Below are 10,598 nucleotides of genomic sequence, written 5' to 3' on the forward strand. Positions count from 1 at the left end.
GCACTTAGGGCCAAGACGTAGGACTCGTTGAATATTCTCTGGAATATGCGCACCATCGACTTTGTGAATCTGGTTGAGCGTCCCTGCTTGCTTCTTTGGAACGCACCCTCGAAGTAGAGGAAGAAGTTGCTGCCACCAAAACTCCGTTGTGCTGCTGATGAGCCGGCTGATTTCGTGCCACTGTTGTTTCCAATGTCCCTTCTAACTTGAAGACTGAAGAAGAAGCCTCAGATGATCCTTGCATAGCCTCACCGGACGTTGCCATTCGGACCTCAAGAACTTGCATATCCTTATGCCGTGGCTAACTGAAGGCTGAAAGCCCACAAACAAGCCCAGCACCTCGGGAGGCAGAATGCGCTTTCGAATGCAGAAGCCAAGCATTCGCGATTTACGCGAAGCATTTGCGATGACGGGTATGAAATTGCGGCAATAAAGGAGAAATTTTATTGTGGCGCGGGAGGCCATTGAGGTTCACTGAAACTAACTTACGTTTCGACGCTCATAGCGCCAGTTCAGCTCTGAAAAGTTTCCCTTAAAAATGTTTTTGTTTGCGTTCTTGGCATTCCTCTGTGAAAACGCAGAAGCGCAGAATGTAATTACTGCCTAACTTTTCTTGATAGCTCTTTCATTTTGTATCTGCATAAAGAGCATGGTTATACACGCAGTTCTGGATATACTTGTGTTGCACGAGCTATATGCCGTAATCGAGATCTATTATAGTGACAACATTGACGCGGAAAGCACCGTAAATATTATACACGGAAGTACGCTAAAGGAACAGACAGCATTTGCGTATTGAAACTGCTGCAGAAGTAGTCAAATTGCTGCTTTTGTGTGCTTACGTATCAGATAAATACTTTAATCAGCGTAAAAAAAGGCCTTATCGTGTTCTCACACCTGAGGTTCTCTCATTGACGAGAGCGCAAGGCGATGGCAACTATCCCCCTGCCTGAGGTCACGTTGCATTTCCCAGAAAGGCTAAAATTTTTCTAATAAACTCGAGGTGTATCATCTCTGTATTTACGGCAAAAATATCAACCTCGCGATCAGTGCGCACTTTCGATAATAGGGATGGCGATATGCAAATCGCAGACCACATTTTAACTGCTCCCTGTTGTAAATTTTGCGAATGATGGGAGATGCGGATTAGATATTGATGGGTGTCCTGTCTCATTGCAATACAGTAGTTCTTCATGGGGCATTCTGTTACAGAGCTACACTCTCACGGTTCCTAATGGCATCAGCAGGCCCCTAATCTTCCTTACTTAGCACCAGGACTGAGTTCCCAAAAGAGATCTCGGTGCTTTGCGAGCGGTTTTTGAACTTGTTTTACGCTGCAGCTGCTGACCCACGACGTTCACGGCCTCTCCATAGTAGATTTGTTCGGTAATTAGCCAGACTAAGTCATTTTCCACAAATATCTGTAATATTTCACTAATTCTAGAGCTTTGGTGATTTATTTAATACAAACAAAATAGGAAAAATGGGAAAGGCAACATGGAGAAAGGACAGCTTTGGAACTTTCAGTTTTCTTCTCATTTCCTTGCACTTGAAAGTAGAAAGAGCCTTCAGCAATTGTTGCGGTCAGACATCCTGTCCTGTACCCGGCTAGGTTGGTCGTTCAGTTCCACTGGTCCGGTGGACGAAAGACGCCCTGGTTCTCTCTGGTCGAACGCAGCGTCCACGCACGCAGACACCCGGAAGGCGCTGTTTACCACGGCGCTGAAAGCCAGTAAAATATACGTCCGCAATATACACGCTAAAAAGCACACAAAAAATTTACACTGCGAACAAAACACAACATCTACGCAATCGTTTACCCCAGGTTCCGAAATAGTATCCTTACTAAGTGAAGGGTTAATACACAAGCCAGCAGATCACAAAAAACAATGACGTCAAGACTTGTCAACTTCGAAATTTGAGAAAAAGAACTGTTGCAAGTAGAAAATGGTTGTCCCGCCATAATGGCACAAATTCGCCCATTTAACGAGGTTTCAATGGTGTTTTAAATTGCTCAGATAAAATTGTTTTATTAATATTTCTTTGTCGAGATCTCGTCGACAAGAGGAGTCCTTCCTATTTGCCCTGCAATATTATTAGCGACTAGCTTTAGATATTTGACACCTGATACTGCGTCTTATCGGTGCAAACAGTTGTTCTGTCAAATTCAGACAGATTCTTTCTTTATAGAAAGCCTGCTGCTTTGCCTCGTATGTTTTCTTTGCCATTAGCTTCGTGTGCGCCATCACAAAAACACAAAATAAACTCCGCTGATCAGGGCAGAAACGAGCTGCAAGTGCATTTCCTAAGTATGAAGTATTTAATGGCATCAATGAGCTCGTGGTTTTGAAAGAAATCCGAGGCTGTAAACATCAAACGGAACCGTGGGGGCATATCTATGGCCGGCGCGTCGAAGTAAGCACGCCTTTACTCACGTCGCAGGGTGTGCCGTCTGGCTCGAAGCCTGTCCGCCTAGGTGACCCTCTGCACACGTACATGCACTTGGATCTTTGACCAAACCGCCTCTGTAAGAAGCGACAGCACGGTGGAAAATTGCACTTGCACCCGATGACATACAGACAATCACTCAGCCAAAGTAGGACGTCCATGTGACAAGAGTTGAGAATTTCACATTTCCAGGCACTCAACATACAAACTAGATGTGTTCAGGCAGCTGTATCTCATTTTTCACGTGATATTAACCAAGAAATTTGATACCACTGTGCTTTTTTTTTCGTGTAAACCTACGTTATGCTAGACACATCAATAAAATTTTTTCGCAAGAAATTTCTTGAACGCATACTTGTAATTGTTATGAAAGCTTAAATGAGCCAGAATATCGCCAGCTCAAGCTTGTAGCCTAATGAAAAAATAAAATTACCTCAAATCCGTGGCTGTCATAATTTTGTCAGATTACGTGATAAAATACGTTAATCACTTGCGCCTCAAGCAGATGCTTTCCTGCGTCAGCTTAATATTGTTTCTCTGTTTCTTGTCTATGCAGAACAAAGTCCTTGCTTCTCAGATTTCTAGTTCATATCATTTCACGAAACATTAAGGGCATTTTCCACAAAAGTTTCCCCAGTGGAAGGGTCGAAACTCGTTGCCTCGTGGTGAGCTCGAATGAAAACGCTACTGGTAACTTAAAATAAAGATTTATCCGCGTAACGAACACGCTCGAATAATAAACGTAACCACAACTTTAACTGTGAAAAAGTGGATTTTTTTTCTTTTCTTTTCGCCCGCAGTCCGCTGCTGATGGCAATGAATGCCAAAAGGCGCCGTCTTGTGACCTGCGAAACAACTGGTGTGTGCTATAATACGCCATCTGTCTAATGTCCAGACTTCGGTATCTCACCCTACGGCACGAATGACCAAATAAAATGCTGGCGAAGATTCAGAGAACCAGTAGAAACCATGGCTGGTAGCAAAGAATTTATCTGTTCTGATCTTTCAAAAGAAGGATCGTAGCTACAACAATGGACTTGTTGAGGTTGGTCTCCGGGCTGAATACGTTTGGGTTTGATTGTGTGAGACCCGCCGCGGTGGCTCAGTGGTTAGGGCGCTCAGCTTCTGATCCGGAGTACCCCGGCTTGAAACCGATCGCAGCCCCGAAAGGAGAAAACAACTGGTAAAGATCAGGTAACAGCTGACCTGTTGAAGGACAGAGGGGAAATTGTGCTAGAAAAACTGGCCACCCTGTATACGCAATGTCTTATTACCTCGGCCGTACCAGGAGCTTGGAAGAAAGAAAATATTATCTTAATTCAAAAGAAAGGAGACGCCAAGGACTTGAAAACTACCGACCAATCAGCTTACTGTCCGTTGCCTACAAGGTATTAACTAAGGTAATCGCTAACACAGTCAGGTCAACCTTAGACTTTAATCAACCAAATGACCAGGTAGGCTTTCGCAAAGAATATTCTACAATATAATATATTCACACTATCAATCAGGTGATAGAGAAATTGTCAAAATATAACCAACCCCTATATATAGCCTTCATTCAAGAAAGCATTCGACTCAGTGCAAAATCTCAGCTGTCTTGATGACATTGCGGATCAGGGTGTACAAGAACCTTATGAGAAATTACTGGAAGATATCTATAGCAACTGCACCGCTACCATAGTCCTCCATAAAGTCAGGAATAAAATTCTAATAAGAAAGGGCGTCAGCAAAGGAAATGCGATATCGCCAATGCTATACAGCGCCTGTTTAGAGAAGGTATTCCGAGGCCTCAATTGGGAACAGTTGGGAATAAGAGTAAATGAAGAATTCCTAAATAATCTGCAATTCGCTGAAGACATTGCCTTGCTGAGTCACTCACGAGATGAACTGCAAAGCATGATTAATGATTTAGACAGGCAATGCAATACGGTGGGTTTAAAAATTAACATGCACAAAACCAAAGTAATGTTCAGAAGTCTAGCAAGGGAACATGAGTTCAAAATTGGAAGCGAGGCGCTGGAAGTAGTGAAGGAATACGTCCACTTAGGGCAGGTAGCAACAGATGATCCGTATCATGAAATGGAAATAACTAGAAGTATAAGAGTAGGGTGGAGCACATCTCGCAGGTTTTCTCAGATAATGAACAGCAGATTACCAATATCCCTCAAGAGAAAAGTGTACAACAGCTGTATCTTGCCGGTACTCACCAACGGGGCAGAAACGTGGAGGCTAACTAAATGGGTTCAGCTTATGTTAAGGACAACGGCACGTGCCACGGAAGGAAAAATGATAGGTGTAAGGTTAAGGGACAGGAAGCGGGCAGAGTGGGTGAGGGAACAAACACGGGTTAATGACATCCTAGTCGAAATCAAGAGGAATAAATTGGCTTGGGCAGGGCATGTAATGCGAAGGCAAGACAACCGCTGGTCCTTAAGGGTAACGGAAAGGATTTCAAGTTAAGGCAAGCGTAGAAAGGGGCGGCAGAAGGTTAGGTGGGCGGATGAGATTAAGAAGTTCGTATTCATAGGGTGGGCGCAGCTGGCAAAGGACCCGGTTAATTGGAGAGACATGGGAGAGGCCTTTGTCCTGCCGTGGGTGTAGTGAGGCTGATGATGACGTTGATGATGAATTTACAGTTGATTGTGTGATCTCGAGTTGTGCTTTCTTTTCACAGTAACATGGGATGCTCAGCGAGTTATTAGTGTCGGTTTAAAACAGAAGTTGTGGCCTACGCTCACGAGACCGGGATCTGCTCAAATGAGAGTTATCTTAATTCGAAGGTGAGCCGTGCCAGATGGAGTATTTATTCAAGCAGCCTCTTTTCTGTAGCAGATAATTTTTTGAATATTTTGCCCGCGTAAAAATCTCGCCATGCAAATACTGGCACATTATTTGGAAAAAAACTCGAGGGGACACATAAGCTCTGCATAATGGTAAGACTCCATAGCGTAAATGGGTCCCTTCAGCAGCCGGGGATTCTATTCGCATATAAGGACACTGTTCTTTCTTTCACCACAACCTAAGCTTAACCTATCCTGACGAGTACAATGCGAGAGTATTAGAAATTCCTACCGCTCAAGAACTCCTTCTCTGACGCGAGGTTCTGCCGACTTGTTTGTATAAGCGGAATTCACGTTGGTGGATTGCAGGGAGTCCTCATAGCACTCCTGGCGCAATAGTTCAGTGTGCTTACACGAAGCGCCACTGCCTCCGAGCGCCTGTTTCAAGCGTGCCTACCTCTGGGGTCTGAGACCCAGGTTAGTATCTCTCAGAAAATGTAGCGACCATTGAATAACTTAACTACCACCTTTCATGGCGGAAAGGTTTGCCATCTCTCCGATGGGTCGCTCCGGAAGAGCTACCTGGGTCGCACATGCTGGAAGCACCTGCCGTCGCAAGGCAGTGGCGCATCGCTTAACCGCTGCGCCACTGCATTATGAGGAGTACGAGGACTCCCAGAGTTTTATGAGTATAAAGTAGATAGTGACCTCCTGCATATATGGCCATTAATTCATTGCTGTAAAGAGTCATGCCCGTGAGGCGGAGCTTGAGTGTCCCCTCCAATTTTTTGTCTTTGTGTGCGCGTTAGAACTCTGGAGGGTGAACAATTGTCGATTTCATAACGTGACTGTAGCGTAGGCAACAACTGTTTAAAACGAAAGCAATTTTTCTATTGTTGTGAGGTCCGCATTATATCTTTTCTTTATGACAGTTGCAGCTCTCTCGGCAGCTGATTTTCTGAGGTCTTCAAATTTCAATCTCACGTAATCTCTTTACGCTCGCTGCTATCCGGATTTTGTATACAAAAAAGAGAAAAACTTCTTTTGTGTACAGAAAAGAGAAAAACTTGTTAGTTTTGGTGAGGGATTTTTCATGAAGTCTCTCTCTCAACATTTTAATGTGCACTTTGTTAGTGCGGAGCTTTGTTGTGCTACAAGCACAGTGATTCCGAATAAATGACTCAAAACCATTTTAAACATCTCTAGTCTTCTGAAAACACATTATATGAACATAATACCCTGCTTAAAAACAATAAGGTGCCTTAACAATGGTACACCAGTGTACCTTCCGTCTAATGAATTTACCGTCTGGGTCTCTCAAGATTTTCACATTTATTCGTTACTTTAAAACGCTGGCCCTTATCTTCTTCAGACGCGAATACATCTTAGCCAATTTTTTTGCTAATCTTGAGCTCACTTATTTCTGATTTCTTCAAGTGGGTGCTTGAGTGCACAGGGGAGGCTATTTTACGGTATCGTTTGTGCAGGAGGAAAGCTGATTTTACTCACTATCAATTTCATTATTTTTATTTTCTTACTCGCACCGTCAGGGTAAAACAGTGGGGGTCATTTCATTAATTCTTTAAGCATAACAGAGAAAAAGGAAACACTACATGTAATGAGATAGAAAACAATTCCAAGGAGAACATGGCCTTAATAAGACCTACTGCGAAAGCATCAATTATCAATACAATAGAGCGTAAAACAATCTTACACACGGCTTTACCGAATTACATTGGACTCTGAGGATTGAAACAGTGATACCTGTCGAAATATTGCCAATAAAGAGGGAAGGTGTTTCCAGTGGATGCATGTTCGAGGTTTAAAGGAGTTAAAAAAAATTTGCTGTTTCACAAAATTAAGCCAAATTTATGCGAGGCGTGAGGATATACATGTACATGTGGGATACGTGTATATGTGAGATTTGCGAGCAATTATTCATGCTGTGTTTCCTGATTAAATATCCTGTGAAGGAGGAACAGGCAGGCATGTGTGCGGCCTGTTCCTCTATTTATTTAAACCTTTGAAATATGGAGGAAAAGGATTTCATCTTACCCCATCTATCGCGTGCCTTCTTTCGCAGTTGGAATCAACGGGGCGTCTCCTGCGTTCAGAGGCTGACGCTGAAAGAAAAAGCATGAGAGGGGCAAACACAATTTAAGTCAATAAAACTGGCTGGCATGAGAGTCAAGATAAAAAAAAAACTGGTGCGATCCATGTAAATTCGGAATATTGGCTTCTTTAAATCAGATACCATTATAAAGTCTAGTGGCTAAAGCTTTGTGTCCAGATCCTACATAAGCAGTGGCTTAAGTAGTTATGTGCTGTTGAGTAGAGAGTGGGCCCACGATTTCACCCTCTCCAAGTGTTTACACCTGACGTGGTGGCTCAGGGGTTATGGCGCTCGGATGCTGACCCGAAAGACGCGGGTTCGATCCCGGCCGCGGCGGTGGAATTTCCATGGAGGCGAAATTGTTGAAGGTCATGCAATGTGCGTTGTTAATGGATGTTAAAAAACTCTAGGTGTCCGAAATTTCTGGAGCCCCTCGCTTCAGCGTTCCCATAGACTGAGCTCCTTTGGGACGTTAAGCCCCCATAAAATCATAAAACGAAACCATGTTTTATGTCGCCGCCTTCAATATGACTTGAAATGTTTTTGTGGCGGCCATACTACAGTTCATGCTATCAAAGCATTAGATCCGGTCTGGTACATTTTACTGAAAGCCCAGTTATTCACCTTGGCTGCTAGATGTGTTCCTTCTCACCACGATTGTGCTTACGCTGCTTAGTGAAGAAACTTGAGACTACCTCTATCGTGCTTCAGAGCTACACTGAGCATTACATTCGGCCCGTCAGTTTGGTGCCCGCTGGCACTCTGTTGGTTCGTAGCTGCTGCTGACTGCTCAAGCCTGAGTGACAGAAAAAAGGTCACCTCTCACGCGAGCAATAAGTATTGCTTGATGGTAGGTGTGGCTGCCTGCGCTCCACTACCGTGCGGTTTCGGTTTGACGCTGTAATTCATTCTCGCACAGACCCAAGCATAACAGCGTTCTTAAAATTGTATGTGTTCATACGAGTGCTATGAGGAACCGGCTCGAAGTTACTTATTGAAGCCCGAATCACCAATGTAATGAGCAGAAATTATCTATTAGAGTCTAGCTGTGCAGGCTTCCTGCTACTGTTCACTCGTTTCCAGACGCCTGCAACCAGTGGTATTGCTATAGCCTAAAAGCGGTTATTGAGCCTGAATGAGCAGCTTTTTATTCAACAAATGCCCTTTCCCGAATCACACAGTCTGATTCTGTGCCGAAACTGTAGAGCAGGATACTCTGAATTCGATTTACACTGTGGTATGTTAACAAATTGAGCCAATTCATTTTGTAAACGTATTCTTCATGTTTTTTTTTTGTAATTGTCCAATAAAAAAGCACAAAATGGGGGTTAGAATTGCGAGTTGAAGGATAAATTCAAAAAAGTATCCAGAAAGCACAAGCAAACGAGAAAATGGCGTGGCCAAAACGGCGGAAGCAACACCGTTGTTTTGAAGGTTTATTTGTTTCATTTATTCTAGTCGGCTTCCTACCTTGGTAAATTTAGTGAAAATGCTTTTCATTCGTAGGCATCCGGGTATACTAAGGGAGAAGCTTGACGTAACTGATATGAACGAGAGTAGCCAGCTGCTTGCTTTCAAACCATTTTACCAAAAAGTTTCTAGAAGTTGCTTGTTAAGAAAACTTACTTGTTTGAGTTGTGACCAACACCATACAGGCTACAACGAAGAGACATGCCAACCACCACCTCATTTTCAGAACGTTTCTGAACAATCGCAGCTCACAGTAAATTCACTGCGATACACTCGAGCTGGTTTCCCTTGCTGCTGAGTGCAAGGGAACACCATGAAGCTGTCAGCATGTGCCGGGAAGTTTGCTCACTAAAGTTATCTGCGGGACCAGAAAAAGTGTCTGTCTGTGTACGAGATAGCCGCTTTCCGCCGGACACTTACGGAAGGAAGTGAAAGCTTCCGCTGCTTGCGACGGTCTCAGTTCCTTGTCCGCACAAAGGCCTTATGGGTATGTGAAGCCTCTTTGCGAAGTTTTCGATCCTTTCAATGTTAGAGAGTTGAGCGCTCAGTACGATGGGTGCATTATAAAAAAAAACTTGTTACTTTACAAAGAGCCTGAAATACCGTTTGCGTTTTTTATTGTCACCATATTTTTTTGTACTCCATTTCTTGCTAAAATAAGCGCCTCGCAGTACTGCTGGAAGCCGAAGGACACAACTGTTATGGTTCGGTTCATTCTGGCATCACGCTGCGCACAAGCAGTCACTACCTATAGGAGAAGAAAACACTTAAAAACTAAACTATTCCCTGATATTCGGATATCAGAGCTAACAAATACAAATAGTACTCTTCACCCGAACTCTGTCAACAGCCGGCCAAACGCCTTTCCCAAGTCCTTCTAAACAAATCATCCGGGCGCTGTCCACCGCTACTGTATTTGAGAAGCTTTTCTATCCTTTCCCCAATGTTCGACGGGTTACATCACAAAGTGTTGTACCTTGCTTTGAAAATACGTTTTTTCTTCCTCGGAGCCCACTCTCTCACACTACCAGGCCACGTGGGCATGTTTTCCGCAATTATTACGCTGGAATTATTAACTTCTCAATTTTTGCTTAGGTCCTGCAGACACGAAATTTTCTCGGGATAAGATAGCTGCAGCTGACGCAAAACTGGATTCGTTGGAGGCATATAAGAGAGACCGTTTTAATGCGAAGGCATTACTAGTCGCATTACCTGGAAAGCCGGCGGCCTGTGCGTGTACTTGCAGATGGTGCACAAATCTCAGCATTGGCCAGAACAATTAGGTGACATCATAAAGCTGCCGTCTGATGCAGACAGCAAGCCGAGCACCGCCCCTTCAAACAATCCGATATATTCCGTATGTTTGTGTATACTCACCACTGGCCGACCACCATGTGGCGCCAGTTTTACCGACATTCGTACCAAAATTGCGACGGAACCATATATATGACACCGCTCCGGGTGGTGTCATACGATTTTTTGTTGCAGACAGCTTGCAAACGCTACTCAAGTTGTAGGCTAGCATGCCTCAAGGATTCGAGCCATGGCATATGCACCTTCAAGTGCATGCCTTCCCAAACTTTCTGATCAATATTGTATTGCAACCGTTCTGCATATAGCGTTTCGGGTGGAGTCATGCTCGCGTGTGTGTGTGGGTATGTGGCAACCAATCGTCTATATGTCCTAAGTCCAGGACACGGAAGCCAATGTCATCGCCGTGCAGCGACAGGGTCCGAACGTTTCGGCTCTGGACCGCAACAAGTACGCAAACACATACAGTAGTGAAA

The 10,598-nt window shown here is 44.0% G+C and overlaps 1 protein-coding gene across 1 annotated transcript; it reads right to left on the reverse strand.

Moving 5' to 3' along the window:
- Positions 1 to 1,424: 1,424 nt before the first annotated feature.
- Positions 1,425 to 9,124, reverse strand: LOC144121546 (uncharacterized). The gene is made up of 4 exons (XM_077654812.1): positions 8,968 to 9,124; positions 7,284 to 7,351; positions 2,436 to 2,525; positions 1,425 to 1,722 (listed from the first exon to the last, which is right to left on the reverse strand). The coding sequence occupies exons 1-4, from the start codon at positions 9,029 to 9,031 to the stop codon at positions 1,609 to 1,611; spliced, it is 336 nt and encodes a 111-aa protein (XP_077510938.1). The 5' UTR covers positions 9,032 to 9,124; the 3' UTR covers positions 1,425 to 1,608.
- Between the last annotated feature and the right edge of the window lie 1,474 nt (positions 9,125 to 10,598).

Source organism: Amblyomma americanum, chromosome 2 (genome assembly GCF_052857255.1).
Source record: "Amblyomma americanum isolate KBUSLIRL-KWMA chromosome 2, ASM5285725v1, whole genome shotgun sequence".
NCBI lineage: Eukaryota > Metazoa > Arthropoda > Arachnida > Ixodida > Ixodidae > Amblyomma > Amblyomma americanum.